Source organism: Symphodus melops (assembly GCF_947650265.1).
Source record: "Symphodus melops genome assembly, chromosome: 5".
NCBI lineage: Eukaryota > Metazoa > Chordata > Actinopteri > Labriformes > Labridae > Symphodus > Symphodus melops.
In genome coordinates this window covers 24,779,878-24,799,013 of record NC_136695.1, presented here as the reverse complement: position 1 = coordinate 24,799,013, position 19,136 = coordinate 24,779,878, and the positions used below count along the sequence as shown (strand labels likewise).

Sequence of the window (19,136 nt, the reverse complement as noted above, 5' to 3'; positions counted from 1 at the left end):
CGGTCATGTAAAGAGAAAAATGTCTGTAATCTAACAAAACAAAATGTGAAAGTAACCGTCAGTCTTGTTTGTGATCAATGTCGTGCTGTGTTTCTTATGAAGCCAAAGTTTGAGTAAAACAATTGTGTGAAGAGGTTTCAGACCACAGTTATGCAATGCAACATGCAAGACACTGTTGTACAAAGCCAGAAGTCCTCCTCGGAAAAAATGAACAAAGTAAAAGGATGTATGCCACAGAAATAATTAGGCCACTATAAAAAGCATCAAAGCATCATAATGCACATGCCACATAACCAAGAGGGGAGTCAGACTCAGCCGCAATGGGGAGTTCTTAGTCATTCACAGTAACCAGTGAAAATAGTGAGCAACAGTGTAACAGTAAAGCAAGAACATGGACAGCTAATTTAGTAGAGAATAACACACATATTCCACAGCATGTAAGCAAACATTAGCATACAGAAACTTAAAAGACACAGGAAGCAAAGGAAAACATACTGTCACTGTGTTAAATCTGAATGAATGTTTAAAAAACGGCTTTCGGGCTTTACATTAAATAGTTGTATTTCTATCATTATATTTATATTGTTTTCAGTCTCGGTAGAAATGGTGGAGGGACTAAATCACAGTCCAAATGTTTAGCCTGTCTGCTGCTGTGGCACAGCGGGCAACATTGAAATACATCACTCACAACGACATTACTGTTTGTGTATCACTTACCTGGAGGGGAGGCGCTGCGGTGCAAGTTGACAGCGGCAGCAGGTGAAACTGCTTCAAGGTGTGTGGGGACATCTGATATGGCGGGCGACACGCATACGAAGTTAAACAGCCAAATGAACTTTGTTGCACTTTTCATCTGTAAATGTATCGAGGAAATGGCCTCACGTTTCCACAGGAGCAGCTATAAAAGGAGCAGACGGTCTAGCAGGTGTTGACAGGTTAAGTGGACCGCCCGTGCATAGGCTGGAGGGTGCGTTTGATTTGTGTTACAAACAGTACCTCATAATTCTCCCTTCACTGTAATGGTTTATTTACTCTTCTTAATGAACTGTATTTTTTACTCAGGGTCATCCAATCTTTATTTTGAAAACAAGTTCAGTTGGTTAATCCATCTGACTCTACCGCCATTTTATTAACGACCAAAAGGCCTATTTCTTACATGTAATGGGTAAAGGAGAGACAATGACATAACAAATAATAAAGAAAGCCTTTTTCATTCATCATATCTCTCTCTTAAACTTCACTATGAATCCATGGCATGACAACAACAAAAAAAGAGCTCATGCAGACATATATTCATCCTATGTGAGCGTTATGAGGAGAAACAACAATAGTCTACATTATTTCCTCTTAATACTTTAATTCTGTCATTTCCTTTGGTGGAATTCTCCCTGAAGCACAGACACAGAATGATTTAACATAGCCTATTAGTGAATTACAGACTCAAATTGTATTTGTCTTTACAATTTACTCTTGGCTACATTAACTATTTTTTTCTAACTTAAACTATTGAATTTCCTTATAAGACTCAAAAAGTTTTTTTTTTCAAAACAGACAGATGATCTTCATTGCAACATACAGTACATGTATACATACATCATCCTTACATAATGCTTCCATTTTCACTTGCAAACTAAATAAACAGATATGTTGTGTACATTTTGGTCATTAAGCACCACACATTTTAAAAGGCTGAGTGTCAATCAGCTCCAACATTCATTTTGCATCTATTCCATTTGGGTTATTCAGTTTTTTATGTAGTTAGTTTAAAAATAACATTGCTACATAGGAAGTGCAATCATGAAGCTCAATCAGAGCTCAATATAAGAATGTCTTTGTGTCTTATCACTTTGGTCCTGCTTCGTGACACAAGCTCATAAGTCTCTCAGGCTTCGGGTGTATCGAGCCCAACCGAGCTCGGGTTAACCTTTGACCTCCATGGGCTGTCATTGTTTCCCATGATGCCTTGTTTGTCTTAGTAGTAATGCACTCTTCCAATAGTCCCTGTCCCTGACCCTAGTATATCAGGCTGGCCATTCCTCCAGATCTCACGTATGATTCGTTCCCTCTCCTCCAGCCGCTGTGCCCGCTCCAGTTCCTCAGCTGATGTAAATACATTCACACTCAGCGTCCCGTCTATTTGGCTGGTATGATTACCAACAGGGATTTCTGTGCTGGGCAAGGTTAAAGGAACCTCTACATCGTCCGCAATGTCATCATCGTCATCATCCTCACTGTCGTCGTCCTCCTGACTGATGTCCTTTAACTTTTTTTTCTCAGGCGTGGAGGGGGCGATGTTTGTCCGCGGCTTGCAGGAGATGCGGATAACCAGGAGGCAGAGTGTGAGCACCAGTCCGAAACACACTCCGAGCACAAAGTACAGACCAAAGCTCTCTGGGTTAGCTAAAGACAAATCCGAAAAAAATGAATAATGTTAATGTCAGTTTTTTTAAGTTACAGATCAATGAAGATGTTGTGTGTGGTTGGCACTTACCTTTGATGTGTGCATATGCAGCTATGCTGTTGCTCAGGAGGTCCATTTCTTTTTTCCTCACATCCATGATTGTTCTTCACCTCTGTCTTTATCTGAAAACAAAAACATGACACCATATTTAATAACATTTTGCCATAGGAGGATGTCAGGATGAGAGGACAGATTAATGAGCCAACACATTTCATTTTTCATGTAAAAGTCTGTGACAACTACAAAGAAAAACAAAAACTACACTAACAGCTGTATTCATTCAGTATGAGGTATATAAGGCTGGAGATGATGCCTGCCATGCCTGTTCTTCTTCAATATTTCTCTAAAGTACAGAGTTACTCTATGTGCAGCGCTTGAATGTCGAACCCAGTGACCATAGCACTTCTTCATGTGCACTGGAGTGGGTGGGATGAGGCCGTTAAGTGTCAAACAAAGCCCCCTCTGTGTCCTCCATAAGTACTGGTTTCATCTGGGATCATCGTTATGCGTTTGGCACATGGCACTCTGCCTCTACCGTTCTGTCTGAACCATGACAGCCCTCCATAAAGGAGGTCAAAAGTCAATTTTCCAAGAAGCCACAGAGGACTACTTCCTGCCTGATGGGACTCCCAGATCAATTTAGTGGCACAAAGAAAAAAGAAAGGGATGTTGACTTATGTTTGAAAGGATATTGTGTCACTCACATTCAAGATATCTGTCCTTTGTGTTTCCTGTCAGTCTGGAGAGCTCTATTGTGTTTTTAACTGTACGTGCATTCAGTCATGACTCCTTAAGGAAGTCTGTCTTAAGTAGAACCTGTCAAAAGTCTCCTTTTCCATCTGTTTCTTATTTTCAGAAATTATCCATATCCAGTCCTCTGTTTTACCTTGCTGCGAGCTCCTCAGGAGAAACAAGCCTGTTTTTCATCTAAGAAATTCGTCTATTGGATTTGCCTGCATGGAATAGTGAACCAGGTTTGTGTAGTGCCCCTGGGTCTTTCTGTGTTTCCTTTCCTCCCTCTCCACCCTGCTACCCCTTCCTGCTGACTCTGGCTTTTCTTCTCCACTTTGCCAGTTTGTGAACAATTTCCACCTCCCTGGCTTGGTGACATCATGTTGTTGCACTGTGTTGTGCACGCAAGTGTTTGATGGCAACAGAGGCGAGACCAGGTCACACACAAAAGAAGGAGGAGTCTTTTAATTGTTATGTAAGGGATGTTACCTGATTACGTGTGTTTAGTGTTGTGGCTGGCTGTGGAAAATCACTCTGATCACGTACGATGACGATAAACTGAAGCCGTCCCGCTCTAACCCGTGTGTACTGCTCTCTAAGTCAAACCACATGTTACTGTGCCTCCACATGAATCATATGGATGTCTGTACAGTCTGCACAAACCACATGTTTAGGTTGGAATTCACCTCTAAATTTCACCCACTGATAACCTTTGTGCCTTCTTGTTATAATGATTTGAAAACCTTGATGCTTTACTGTATGTAAGCATTTCCTGGTTTATTGAGGTCTCTTCCAGTGAAATTCAATCCTTAAACCACACATGTGAACCATATGATAATTAGCCTTCTAATAAACTTGAAACACAGCAAACATCTCCCAGTAAAAGTCAAAGTAAACTGAAAGTAAAACACATAAAGAGTCTAAACTTACCACAAAATGAAACTTAGAAGCTTGTCCTCAGTCCCAGCTCATTGTGCAATCAGCTGTTTGAGATTGGATGCAAAATGATCGCTGGTCCTATGCCTGTCTCTCCGTCGCTGTGATCTTTGGTCCACAGGCTAAACAGACAAGAGCAAACACACACACACACACACACACACACACACACACACACACACACAGATGTCAAGCTACATTAGATCCAAAGTCAGTGCAGCGACTGCAATGCAAACAACGACAGGCCTTTTACAGGAGACACGGTCTAGCAAGAGACTAGAGGCAGGCGGTTCTGTTTTCAGTGGCTCTACTGTGCTGTTTAAGTCCGCACAGTTTCACAGAGACTGAAAAAACACAGGACTGTCAGGCTATATGCAGTATAAAAAGATATCAATTGAAAATCTTACAGAACAAACCATGATGTTTGAGTTTTTACAACTAAATGACCAGAAATACTTTATTTCTTTTACAATAAAAAAAAAACTGTAATAGATGCCAGAGGGTAGGACCTCTTGTTTAAACTCATTAGGTTTGTCCTATTGATCCTCTGGCTGTAAGAGCAGGAGCTATAGTTTGCTGTTTCACTTCAATATGCAGCAACAAAGGCAGTTTGATTGCAGTGGAAACAACACTGTTAGCCTTCACGTCATCTGCAACGTTTGGTCAGTCATCCTTTTCAGTAAAAGGAACACACCTCTGGAAGACATAATTATAAAACTGACAGAGTTCAAGATTGACTGAAGCAATTAGTGAGAAAGGCCTATTTCTCTTATTATCCTAATTTTACTGTTTGTTCTTATTAAGTCTCTTATTTGGGGCAGCAGTTGCTCAGACTGTAAGGTCGCCATGCAGCTCAAGTCTCATTGTGGACCCCCCCAAACAGCCAAGGAGAGCCCCCTCACTCTGACATCTCTCCATTTGTGCAAGACCATAGGATCCTGTTTGTGCATGGGTTTACTTCAACCTATGTGTGTGTAGCATGTCTCAATAACAGAGTATACAAATTGGAATTCCCCTTCTATTTTCATTGAGTTTATAGGGTCTGTATTTGTATTGTGTGACTATTTTTAGTCTAAGTCTCTCAAACCTTACACAATATTTGGTCTGTAACATACTGGGGTGTTAGTCCTGTCATGCCATGTGGGGTATAAACTGTGAGAAATGCTGAGCGGTGAAGTTCTCTGACTTGTTGCTGTGTTTTGGGGGGGAAAACTCTCCTGCCAGCTGCAGTTGGTTTAGCAGAGCTTCCATGCTTTGTAGGGCAGATTTTGATCTCGTTGACTCTTGGCAGAGCCTATGTACACTACAGAGCGCCTGACTGAGACAGCATTCAGGGGCCAAGTGACAGAGCGGTCACTATGGCAACCTGCTTTCCAGGCCACCCTCAGTCCCCACGAGAGTCAGACAGACGATGGGCCTTTTGTTTTTGCAGAGCGCCTCAGGGATGGACCTTCACGCTGTCTTCCTGCTGAGCTTCCTTCCTTTCTTTTCAATTATGAGCAAGTTCATTTCGTCTCTCCCGCTGAGCCTAATCCTTCTCTGCTAATGGAATCTATTCATCATTATCCAAGCAGAGTTGAGGAACATGGGCTTTCAATGAGATATTTTGTTTGTATCTCAAGGGTAATAAAGCGAGCGGCTCAAATGACTACAGTCTCTCTTCAAGCCAAGGTCAAAGGCAATGATTGGACACCTACAGTAACAGGCCTCATTTTTGACACTGGAATGCAGCAAACCTGAGCTTCATCAGGACTCATGTATGCGTTACGGTGGGTTAATGACGACTTGAGACCTGTTTAAAGCTTATGTAAACACTCATTATCCTGCCCTGTTGTTCTGTTGTGTTTTTGTTTTACCTCAAGTAGGAAATTATTAACAGACCCTCTCCTCCCAAGCTAGGTCATATCCCATGACTCAACTTTCAGTCATTTTCTTCAAGTGACCCAATTTGCTTTTCTAGAGCAGATGTTGCCCTTCCCTATACAGCCTTGGAAAGAAGATCTCCATCCTACCGGGGGAGTCATGCTTAAGTTATTTGATGTATAAACCGTCCTTCAATCATGGTTCCTGCGTAATCTGATAATCAGACTTAAATTGACAGCTTCGTTTCGCAGGACAAACCAAACTCCAAATCCTATTTAGTGACTTCATCATGTTGGATGGGATCAAGACAGCCATCCACTTTTGAAAAGAATCAAACAAACAAACAAACAAACAAAGCTTTAAACTTCTAACACTCTGAACTGCCAATTTTGGGAAGTGCTAACTAGTGAGAGCATTCACACCAACTCCTGCCAAGGAAGTGAGAGCAGCTGAAGACTCGGTACACCATATGGTGTTATTTTGTGTAAAACCTTGGAAAAACCCAATTATACAAAATAATTACAAAGCACTACTGCTCATGCTCAAGTCCAAAAAGGTGCATCTTAACTTTAGTTTATCATCTTAGCAGCTTTAGTATTAATATTAAGTGCTGTTTATCATCCCTGCTGGAGCTTATCCCTCTTTTTGTCCTGGCCTCACATCCTGAGGTCGAACACTGAGACAGCAACTTCCCCAGTCTTTTGCAAACGCTGATTAATAAATTATGATTTAATCCATCCTTATTTATCTTTAACTGTGTAGATGTCTATGTCTCATTTCAAATCAAAACAAACGTTTATCCTTGAAGCAGTTTGATGAAGGTTGGAAATCTCTCTCTTCCCACAATCTGTCCATCAACAGTGACTTATTTGCAGTAAACTTACAGCAGAAAATGTGCTCACACTGACGCCAGTATAGACATGTTTTGGTGTTTTGTCATGGCCTGAGCAGAGGTCAAACACTATTTCTGTTTACTTCTTTTGTTTACTTTGGTTTTCCTTGAAGGGGCTGAGTCGTAGAAAGACTCTCAACTATCATGTAGAGTTATTTTTGTTGACATCCACTTGGAGATAACAACAATAGACCGTGCTTCCCACAAGGTTTGTCCATTTCCGCAGAGACAACATCCAGGTTGCCTTCCTTTAGCATCACATCCATTGTCTCCGAGAACTTTTGTTGAAAACAGAATGACAGCGCTTCCTACTGTACTGTCAACTGAGAGATTTAGACCTCCGAAATGAAACCATGCCTCAGAATAGAAGCAGTTTTCCCCAGATACTTAACCAGTGCTTGTTTCCTAAACCATCCAACCACAAAACTGTTCTGCCACAATGAGGAAATCAAAGTCATAGCCCTCCAGTGGATTTTATGCAGGGAGTTGAGCCTCGTTTAATTTATCTATAGAGGATGAAAAGGTCAGATTACACAAGGTACCAAGTCAATGTTATTTCCACCATTGTCAGGACGCACGCTGAACTGTAGAGGGGAAAGAAATATTTGTCATACTTTAAATTTCTTTTAGCCTCAAAAAAGTCCTGGCACATTGGAAGCTCTGTCTTTGCTTTGAGATGAAACTTCAGAGAATGAAAACAGCCAAATCTGAATTTGATCACATGTAATTGTTTTTAGATTTAAGTCCACACACAGGCTCAATTGAGGGAAATCAAAGAGAGGTGCCATTTGAATTGAAAGCATTTTTCACAGTGTCTGTGCTCTTGATTGCGTTCATTAAAACGTTCCTGCTTTGATTCTGTTGCTGTCACTGGACTTAATGGTGCACAGCATCAAATAAACCAGTCTAGGTGATTCATTTCCTATTCTTAGCTTGAGAGCACATTCTGAATCTTTGTGTGTTTCTCTTGAATAAATATACAGAATCAAAACTTTGTCTTGGCTTGGATTGCACACTAACTCATGGAGAAATTCTTTCAGTAGCTGCACAAAGCTTCAAACAGCCAAAGTATCTGAAACTGTATCAGAAAAGTGTCCACTTGATGTCCTTCTCTGGAAGCCATTTTTAACACACCTGTAATCAAGCCAAAAACTTGTCTCCAAGTAAAACATAATGGGACTTCAAGCTCTCCCCCATAGCAGTGGTGAATTAAATTGCTTTCCCATTGGTAAACAGAAACATTGTCCAAACTAAGATCTGTTTTCAACGTGTCTGTTAAAGCATTCAAGAATGTCCTCAGAGTGCATTTCTTCCCAGTTCCTCTGACAGATCTTTGGTATCAAGCAGTGCAACTTTCTAGTGCTGCTTCCCCCTCATGTCAAAGCCTGCTGGAGTGTCTGACTGAGAGGGAAACTTTTGCATTTGGAAACAGGATAGGCATGTGGTAGCCATCAGGATTGAGCCATGCAACACCAGGTGAAGTTGACCCAGGACGTGGTCTATTTGCAAATACTTCAAAAGTTGTTTTTACACTGTCAGTGCACTATCAATAAGGCAGAGAGTATCAGTGAGAATATGATGGGCTGAAATATAAAAAAAAAAACTCTAAGTACACCAAAGAAAGGTCCATTGCCCCCTCCATTCAAAACAGTCAACACAGTAACATGCAGTTCAAAAAGTCGATTTAGTTTGTTGATCCAACTAAAACTGAATGTAATAACATTTTACTTTGGCTTACGTCCCAGTCTGATTCTGGCTGGATATCTTAATCATTTGTCATATCAGTCTATGTCTCTTAAATTTTTTCGGAGTCTTAATCACTCCCTATCTTTTGAGAGACAAATTCAGAGGAAAAATAGTTCTATGTGCTATGAATAAGGGGTCTGAAACATGACACCCAGAGAAAATGTCTAGTGCTTGATGCACTAAAAAGAGTTGTGTTAGTGCCATGGAGACTGATCCATGACCTCAAAAGCAGCTGATCAATCAATCTTCAACCAAGGTCTGCTCACATGTTCTGGAGCTTTCAAATGAATCACATCAGCAAGATTTGCTTTTTAATCAAAGGTCAGGATTGAACTGTTGGGGTTATCCTAAGTGTGACACATCACATGGGCACAGGGTCTTTCAGATACTATATATCATTACAAGCTTGATCAACAGTTTCATGAGGACTGAGAAACCAGGTGCTAAAAAGCGCAATACCGTCAAAAAAAATCAAGGTCCATTATCGCTCTTCACTGCCTAAAGAAGGTTATCATCACCTGTTGACAGTCCAAAAAAATCTTCTGACAATTCATAACAGCCTTTAGTTTATGAGATAATAGAAATAAATGATTCTGATGGAAACTAAACCATATATCAGTTTTGACCTCATGTTATGACTTCAAGAGTGCCGCCAGCAGCAAAAATATACATCCTCAATGAATGCAAAGTTTGAACTTGGCCAACTTTTATTAAGTTAAGGGATAAGAGTCTGCACAGGAAATAAATAAATATCTAAGCCTGTATTGTCTGTGCACTTTTCACTCTTTTCTTCCATTAGAGAGCTGTTGAGATGTTATCCGCACTTTTTGAATATGGTGGAGTGTTTGACAAAGAGCTAAAAGAAAGCTTTGTTTTTTCAGACCCTGATGTATTCTGCTTTGGGCAGGAACTTTATTTAACATAGACGAAATGAACAACAGCTTCGCTTTCAAGGACAAAAACCTTTTCAATAGGCTACTTATTTAAACCAGTTGCACATTCTTAGCTAGTTGCTTTTTGACTGACGACGCCCCGTGCTTTTCAACAAGACAAGGATTGTAACCTTACCATGGCTTCGTACGCCAAACGCGACGCCAGTCAGGCTAAGAGTTACTGCCACCTCTGCCCTGATAAATCCCTGCGTATCCTCATATCATAAAAAGTGAACCACAGTACAGAGCATATTTTGTGGGCAATGGCAGGTAATAGGAGGTTAAAGGAGATATGGGACTGAGCTGGGGGTTAGGGCAAGTGGTTAATAGTACCCAGATGTGTTCCTGATGTGTGGTAAAGTGAGAATACTGTGCTATATAAATCCAGAGGAGATATCACATGAGCCATCTTGATACTGACGTTATCAAGCAAATCAACCAGTGCTTATGGCAGTCGGAAGCCATCTTGAAACCACAGCTGTGTGCGTGTTTGCTGACAGCGTTTATTTGAGTGTGTACAGTATGTGTCTCTGTGTTGACAGCTTTATTGTGTCGACTACTTTTCTGTTTGTTTCTGTAAAGTGTGATTGATTTATATGAACATTCCTCCATGATTGGCTAAACTGATGAATGCTTTTGATCCAAAAATAGAGCCTTGAGCGTAGCCTTTGCATTGATCTGGGCCACCATACAGCTGAACGCCAACACAACACAGTGTATCAATTACATAGACTCTAAGGATTACACAGTGACACAAAACATGTGTTTGGCCATGATGTGTTTGGGTCCATAGAATTTATGCAATACTGCTGAGAAACATGTTGCATGAAAGTAAGGATGGCACCCAAATATTGTTGCGATAGAGATGTTGTTTGTGTTGAAAAGGTAAAGATTCATGTGTTCAGCTCTTCAAAGGTTGAAAAAAAAAAAGCTTTGAGATAACCAACTATAGCAAGCATTTATTTCATCTAACGTTCATCTCTCGACACACTCTATTTTTATCAAAGAAGAGTCATCCCTCAGGGTAGATAGATTAAAAAAACAAACTGGGAAATCCCAGTCGCAACAGAACATATGATAAATGCTGATGGAGCACAATTTGGTTCACATAAAGATGATGAGCTATGAGGGGAGGGGAAACCTCTAACATTTTTTCTAATGTCAGATTTCAGGAAAACATGAAATGACTTTCAGTGTTTTAAACAAAGCCTCCTACCTGGATGGAGCAAACAAGGGCAAATCTCAAACACTGTGGGGCAGTTACAACCTACTCTCAATGGATGGTCATTGCTCCTTTCTAACTTTCATGGCAATTAGAGCCTGCTTTGTGATTTAAATGTGTTTTTCAGGCACAAAAGCCCCGTAATCATTTTGTAAATCAGGCTCTCAGTCATGTGGTTTTCATTGCTAAAGGGTAAAATGTAATGAATCAGTTGGTATATGCGGCGTTAGACTATTTTAGAAATTAACAGTCGAGAAAAAGATCTCTATGCTATGTTGTTAACAGTTTCATCTCAAATGAGAGGTTCCCCAAAGTTTGGGATGAGGCCCCGTGTGGGACATGAGGGAATGCTTGACAGTTTATTCAGTTTTAAATTCTACGATTTATGATTTGTTGAAATTGTTCATTCATAAGTTTGCCTGCATATGGATGAGTTATTTACCTGCAAATAATATTTCATACACATTTTTTTCTTAGGCCCATGTGCACCCGTGTTGTGTAAAGTATGAGGTGGCTCCAAAGTTGATTATGGGATTTATAGGTTGGGTAAAGCCTGTTGAAGGATTGTAAATCATTCTATAATGTTTTAAATGTCTCCAGATTGCGACTAACTTGTTTTGGCTCAACCCAATTTTTTTGCTAACATTGCTAACACAACATGTGCACAAAAGGTTTCTCAACTTTTTCACTCAGTATTCATGTTGAGATCAATCAAACGGCCATCACTTCTGTTTAAATTGAAGGGTGTTTTAGTGTTTCTGTTTAATCCTATGTAGCTACATTTACATGTATCACAGACAGGAGTGTAAACTGAGGCAAACCCCCTGGATTAAACATTTCAAACATCTGTCTGAGTCAGCGAGTGAAACACAGGGAATGTCTTGACCAATGACGCTCCTGCTAAATAGACATAAGCCCTGAGACCTGTAAGACATCAGTGGGTGATGGGAGCTCTGCTAAACATGGTATCTGAGACACATCCTAAATCAACCTCTCTGTTCTTTATCACAAAATGACATCTTGTTTACATTATATATATATATATATATATATATTCATTTTTGCGTTGAAAAGAACATTGTATATATATTACATTGTATATATATTGAATTTGACACTTTATGTCTATGAGGGTTAAAGACGGAATGAAATATAGAGAGCCAAGTGTTTGCTTGGATGAATCTCTTAGGGGAGGGGTGCCTCAAGGAGATCAGCCGATGTTGGTGACAGTAATGGCTGCATGTCACTGCTTAAGTATTCACTGTGAAATCTATTCAAACAGTGTTTTTCTGTATTCCTCCTAGTTAGCTTGTGACTCGCGACCTTTCTTTCAGCTTGATAAATCATCTCTGTTGTGAACATATTACTGTCCTTGGTCCTCAAAAATTATAGGTCAGTTGAGGTAGAAATGGTACTATTTATTTTCTGAGATTGCAATATAATGAGTCACTGCTCGGCTTCATGACAAACGAGCAGGGAGGTCACGCTGAACTGGGTTGAGTTAGACTTGTAGAGTGTCTGATGCAGAATTTTCTAGCATGTCCAAGTAGGCTCTCGAGACAATGACAACCAATACTGAAGTATTGATCTATTTGTGATTTTAAGTGACGGCTTTGAACATGGAACCCATTTTTGGCTCATTTTCTTTCCTTATTATGTAACTTACATTTAATTTGCAAACTGTGGAACTTGTGTTACTGTTTTCTACATTAGTTGAAGAGGATCTGACAGTGGCCTGTTTTTCATTTTTCAGAGATACACTCAATGAGAGTACAAAAGGTGAAGAATGTGCTCTACTGCTAACATCCACAGGGACAATTTTTGTGCATTTGTTTATTTGGAGCCACATTAGCCATTACCTAAGTAGCTTACAAACATGCATGGACACAAATAAATTCAAGGCAGAACAGAGAATAAATAATAGCACAATGCAGGCAAAGTACAAATCAAGAAGATCAAGACGAATCTATTGTAAATCAAAAAAGGATAACTACAAGACCACTATAAATAAAAAGCTATTTATAAGCCTGCTAAAACAACCAGATTCATCATCTTTGATGTACCTCAGGTTTTCTAAATCAAGTCTTAGATAAAGTTGATATTGATATATTGATATATATGATGTTTATATTGGTTTTTCCTCAAAATCCTTGTTCTAATCTTAAATGGCACATTTGACCCCCTCCTGTGCAAGGGGCTGTGTTTACTTCTTGCCACTGTGTAAATATGTCAACGTGGGGTTCTGTTCTCTTGACTTATCTGAGCTTTGTGCACTCTGAAACTTTCTGTATCTCCCTTTCAAAACAGATTGGTACCCTGGGAGTTTAGACAGGCAACTCAAGTCAGAGTCTGACCTCTGATCTGTGGGTAAATATAGTCAGTTAACAACCATCGTCAGGACGGATAAGACAGGCCCAATGATAAGTGAGTCAGTGGGGTTTGGGGAAAAGGAAAGTCTGCAGGCATGAACGGTTTGGAGAGGTCACACAGAAGTCAACTCTCTTGATCCAGCCTTGAAGGGCTTACTTAACTCAGCATTCACACTCATCCTATTGAAGGTTATCTGATTGACCGGAGGGAGGCACAGCTAAAGTGCTAGCCAGCCCACTCAGATAGTGTAAATTAAAGGAGACCCCTGAGAGCAGCCCAGCCTTATTCACCCTCCACCCATCAACTCCCTCTTCCATCAACTCGATAAGAGGTGCTGACCTCTAACATCCAGAGAGATTTCAGAGCTGAGGCATATGGTTAACTGCTGTCCTGCGCGAATGTTGAGCTCATGCACAAAGAAGTTGTGAAACAGCTGAAATACAAAACAAGCCATATGTCCCATGTGTAGAATTTCGACACCTCAATTTAAACCCCTACTAAGCGTATTGCTTTGCTTCTTTTTGACTGTATGACATATTTTATCTCAAAAATTAAAAAAAAAAAAAGCAACAGGATGTTTGCTTTGATTGGTGACAACTAATTAATGGCATCAAGGTTAGAGAGTAACGTGCAGCTGCACAGGAAAGCTGCACCCAGGCTCTACTCTCAACTAGATGTGCTGCATCAGCTCCTCTTTGGCAGCGGTTCATACAATACATGTCAAAAACACCCACATTCAGGGGGGTTTCATAAGTATGCAAAGACACACTGTGCATGGACTAATGTGGATTATGAGCTCAAATCAGGACAGAAACAGTGTAATATAATGTACGACTTATGGGTATACAGTGAACAGCAATAAAAGTCATGTGTTGATTTTGTTAAGTGTTTAGGAGCTTGGTACCAAAACTTATTCACTTGACCACTCCTCAATAAAACATAAACAATCTCACAAGAAACTATTTTATGTGATGATAAAAACCTTTTTCGAGCTGCTATAATAGATACCAGATTTTAAACTTTACAGCACATGGACGTTTTCCCAAACACACTCACCTCCAAACAAGCTTTGGCAGACTAACATTTGAGCTCATATGGGATGTAGATTATTCAAAGTGTAGACAATCTTTAACAGAAAAAGTTAACTCATTGTAAAAGTACAGGGACAGAAACGTTGTGGTTCACAGTGGTTCCCTTGTAAAGTCCACACACTGAAAAGAACTGTCAAACTCACCGGTGTGATGAACAGAGTCGTCCCCCTGAAACTCTTCAGTCCACACAGAAAGCTTCAAGCAAACTGCAAAACTCAAAGTCTTCTTTCCCTCCAAATTTTGAATAAATACAACACAACAAGCAGTCCTGGCTGTTTCAGTTGATTCCTTGTTGCTGCTGCGGTCAAGTACTGAAGAGCGTGTGTCTGCCTGTGTGAGTGTGTGTGTGTGTGTGTACAGAGTCTGGGGAAGAGGTGGTAACTTCCTTTAAAAGTTGGAGACGGAGTGAGTAACAGAGTTTTCTCTCTCCCGGCTCCAATCCACAAGGAGCAGGAAAAGCTGTCATACTACCCCTCTTTTTAGACGGAAAAAAAGAGGAACAGCCTAAAAAGGGCAAGCCCAGGGAAGAGGGGAGGGAGGAGAGCAGTGGTTCTTTCTCTCGCTCTTGCTCTCTCTCTCTCTCTCTGTGTGTGTGTAGTGAAGGGGGGGTTGCCCTATGTTGTTAGGGAAAGAGGCAGAAAGCAACTCTAGGAAAAAGTTGTTCCGTACAGTTGTCCAATATGAAAGGAAAACAACATCAAAGATATATTGGAACATGTACTGTGTGTCTTGTTCTAAATTTGTGTACAGTTGTGTATTTGGCTTTGTCTTAAAGGTGTAGCTCATTCACTATCTTGCACAAAGTCAAATCAGATAATCAATATTCAACATTCAGTCTAAGTGTAGGCTATCCATGAAAAGTAACAATTTGCTGATAGTGTCATAAAAATGTGTCTAGTAAAATAAAATACAGTTAAATGTGGCATGGAGGTCTTAAAGTACAATAATGCTGACAATATCATTAAGAACTGTTTAAGTTGCACTTTATGTCAATTCAAAAAACATGAAGAGCATTTGGTAGTTATTACAGGAGTCACGTTCCACTGAGAACTGCAGCGCACAGCTATAATAAGCAGGCTATATAGCCTTGGTGAAGGCTGCCTCACACAGAACATGGTAAACATGTAATCACAATAATGTGTCAACTCCCATGTTGGAGGAGTTGACACACTAATTGCAAACATCTGCAAAAAAAAAACACCCTCTGGTAGGTTGCATCAATGATGCACAACCGACTCAATTATGACAATAATACAGTTTTATATGTCACTTGAGATCACGGCACACAATATGGCAACCTTATGCTCGTCATATTTAGCAAGCTATTTTACTACCAACATTTTTTCAACTGTGAAAGCCGTATACCATCTCTGTGGATTCAGCTGTAAATCTTCTCAGCCACCAAACTCCATCTTGACCACATTTCATTAAAGTCAGACGCTTTGGAGATCTTAGTGGCATTTTACAAGAGCGTTTGCTGTACTTTTTATGGGAAAATAGGAATAGAAAAGTTGTGGAGTGATAGAAAAAAAAGGGTTAATTCTACTCTTCTAAAGGGTCAACCTGAGAGCAGAGCTGTTATTGCGCTACACCCTGCTGGGGCATGAAAGAACATCTATCCCACATATTTCACTCATTAACCAGCTGGATAACCTGAGCAGTCTGCATCTGAGCCCAGTCTTAGGATGGAAATTGCCTTGCATTTTGCGACCATTTGGCTTTTATGGCTCATCAATTCAAATCAAACATTCCCCCACTCTCCTTTCTCAAATTTCAGTTTTTCCCTATCTCCTCGTAAAAAATGCAAAAATCTGGACGCAAACAAAACGAAAAGAAACACTAGAGGCATCCCTCCAATATTCCTCCCTGCCTACTAAATCAATGAAGAGGAGGTGTAGGAGTTTTTTTGGGACAAGCCGATTCCCCTTAGTGCCAAGATTTAAATGTTGTTCTGAGCTGCATCAGCTATCACATTCCTGCCTGGAGAGCCTCATGGATGGCAGATATCCACCTGTTCCTCGGGCTGATTTATAGCACCGGGCTTGTCTGATGAGGGTGGATATGTTAGTGGTAAGTAAATGGAGAAAGAAATAAGGTGTGTGCAAAGATGATGGAGTGAAACTTCAAGCAAGGGTAAAGAGGGTGAAAATGAGGCTTGAGGTCTAACTGGAGGTCACCTTTGGACAATGTTTAAGGCAGGGTTAGTCAATTCCTCCAGATACACTGAAGATTTTGGGTCAAATTGTCTTAGGTCCTGACAGAAATTAAAAATTCATGTGCCCTGAAAAAAAGAACAAAGGAAACCTGTCATCTGTCGCAGCAGTAAGCGGGTAAAAACTTTGACCAATGTCTATCATGAGGTTCCAATCTGATGAACCAGTCAGGCGTCCCTGCTTGTTCTGTACCCCTTGCGTGCACTAGCACACACTCAAAATACGTCAGTAGGCTAATGAGGGAGTTTATACTGGGAGTTTGTCATTGGCCTTTGAGAGTAGTAAAACATTTCCTTTTTTATGTAAACATATGTTGTTTTTTTAATGTAGCCTACTGTAATAAAGTTTAGTGTTTACTTACCATTGAATGAGACATGAGATGACATAGTTATAATGCAAGCGATGAACAGCCCTTGTATATGTAAGGAAGAATATAGGGGAGGGGTTTACAGGGCGGTGAGGAAATGCTAAAATCATGGCAGTTTTGGAAAATGTTCAACTCTCCCTTTAAGGTGACAGTTTCTTTCTAATATAGCAGGTGAAAGACAACATTTTGCCACTTCCAGAATGAAGAGCAACCAAAAAGAAATTTAACTGTGAAACTCTGGAGGAAAATGGGTCAATATTTTAGACTGAAACAACATATCTGTGAAACAACGTATCTGATTAGCCCCAAGACAACAGCTTATTCTGGTGTCTATCCACTTACATTACCAAAAGCTATAAAGTTGTTAAGAGATAACGATACTGTTTGGAAATGATACATGTAAAAAAAAAAATGTAAGGGTACATTTTTAGCTAGCATATGTACTTCTAAGCTAACATCATAGATTAAAAGAGGGTGAAAATTAGCATTAGCTGTTGATGCTATTATTAAATCTTTTGTTTTGACATGGAATATACTCATTGTCCTGCCAGATTGTAACTATTTATAAATCTCATTAATTAAGGAGCTGCAAAATTAAATTAAAAGTATTATCAGGCACACATTTTTACAACTTGCAAACTGGAACACAATATATATCACACACCAGTTTGTCAACAGGCTGTGAGTTGTGTTTTCTGACAAATTTCGGATTTTCTTTGATGCAGTGTTATATATACACTGTACAGTAAGTGTTTGCACAGGGCTACACAGTTTATCATGATAAGCTTCGTCAGAAAAGGGAGTGATATGTAGGCTATCTGTTGATGGGGGAGGAAGGGTCTATCTGCAGGTGGAAAGGATAAAACAAGCAGTGAAGGTGTATGTGTGTTTGGAGATGAAGGGGGGATGGGGAGATTTAAACAAGATAGCACTCGTTCTTAGAGCTCACTGCCAGGTTGAACTGAGGCTTTGCACTCCAGCTAACTATGGTCTTTTGCCTAGATTAATATTTGCAGTGCATTTCATGAGAGAGCTGCCTCACCCACTCATTTTCCTAAAGGTTGCCACACAGAGCCTTTGTTGGAGAGCTGCTCTGAAGGGAGGCTGGGTGAATAAAGGGTGCATGGAAACCTCTCCTCTTGTAAGGCTGGTAAAGGCGGCTCACAAAGAAAATTATAGAATACAACACTTTTGTTGTTTGAACTCTGAACAACCTTAGCATTATCAAGTGCAAACCTAACACTCCACTAAAGACCAGGGTTTTTTTTCTCTACAAGAAAGCCAATAATCTAAAAGAAAGCCTTATAATCAAACAATTATCTTCCTTCATAACCAGTGAGAAAGAAAACACCACCCATGGATGACTCATCTGTACGGTGAAATGTATCCTCGGAGGAAGCCCTGAGAGAATTTGCATTGTTCTTCCCTAATCAAAAACATGCAGAGATATCAAACAGCAAACACATGTTGTGAAGGACTTAAACTCACGTCAAGTGTCAATGTTGTTGTGAAGACAAAGGAGAGAGGAATGAACATGTTTTCCTGTCATTTCTTAATGTAGGTTATCACCAGGCCTGTCAAGGTATGATGAGTTTGGCATTCACATTCCACTCATTAAAATTTACTCGGAATACTTGTAGTTAAGTCTAGACAAGGTTTTTACCTTCAGGTATACTTTCCACACCCTCTTTTTCCAGTGCATGAAAACACATGTCTGTGTCTTTGGCCCTTTGTGCCCCCCATAAAAACCGCACATTGGAAGCATCTGCTGGCAGTAGCTTCTTTATGAGACAGTTGGGATCTCTGAGCAGGGAGCTCCTGTGTACTGGGTTTGCGTTGTGATCATAAGTCTGATCTACTTCCTGCTGTGATTTTCCACTCCCTCTGCATGCATAAATATTAAATCACATGCACATATGTAGGCACATAAAACCCTATAGCAAACATGTAACAAAGTCCATTCAGACTGTCTATGATCTTGCAACCTAGCACCAGAACACTTACAGTATATCCTCCTTGATTACAAGCTCAAATGGTCACTTCGTAACAATGCAGGATGTTTTACTTTCTTTTCTTTTCTTTGACTTTTTCTTTTTTTTATGATTTTTCAAATAAGATTAATTTGAACTTTAGAAGCAAATGGACTATAGTGACTCTTCACTGTCCTTTATTCAGATCCCTATTAGCTTCCACCAATGACACAGCTACTCTTCCTGGGGTCCACATACATAAAATAGAACATACAAACACACATACACAAAATAGAACATACAAAATGTTCATAAAATAAAACAAACATACAACTGGCATA

The 19,136-nt window shown here is 40.0% G+C and overlaps 1 protein-coding gene across 1 annotated transcript; it reads right to left on the bottom strand.

Annotated features, from left to right (window-relative positions):
- Nucleotides 1-1,337: 1,337 nt before the first annotated feature.
- Nucleotides 1,338-14,677, bottom strand: eva1ba (eva-1 homolog Ba (C. elegans)). Its single transcript, XM_079344817.1, has 4 exons — nt 14,389-14,677; nt 4,124-4,251; nt 2,492-2,583; nt 1,338-2,400 (listed from the first exon to the last, which is right to left on the bottom strand). Exons 3-4 carry the CDS (start codon nt 2,556-2,558, stop codon nt 1,973-1,975), a joined length of 495 nt encoding a protein of 164 aa, XP_079200943.1. The 5' UTR covers nt 2,559-2,583; nt 4,124-4,251; nt 14,389-14,677; the 3' UTR covers nt 1,338-1,972.
- Between the last annotated feature and the right edge of the window lie 4,459 nt (nt 14,678-19,136).

What these genes read in the sequence shown, in the direction of transcription:
- eva1ba (XM_079344817.1), bottom strand. Translation starts at nt 2,558, where the DNA reads ATGGATGTGAGGAAAAAAGAAATGGACCTCCTGAGCAACAGCATAGCT. An exon ending in TGCATATGCACACATCAAAG is followed by an intron (nt 2,401 to 2,491) that starts GTAAGTGCCAAC and finishes ATTTGTCTTTAG; the next exon opens with CTAACCCAGAGAGCTTTGGT.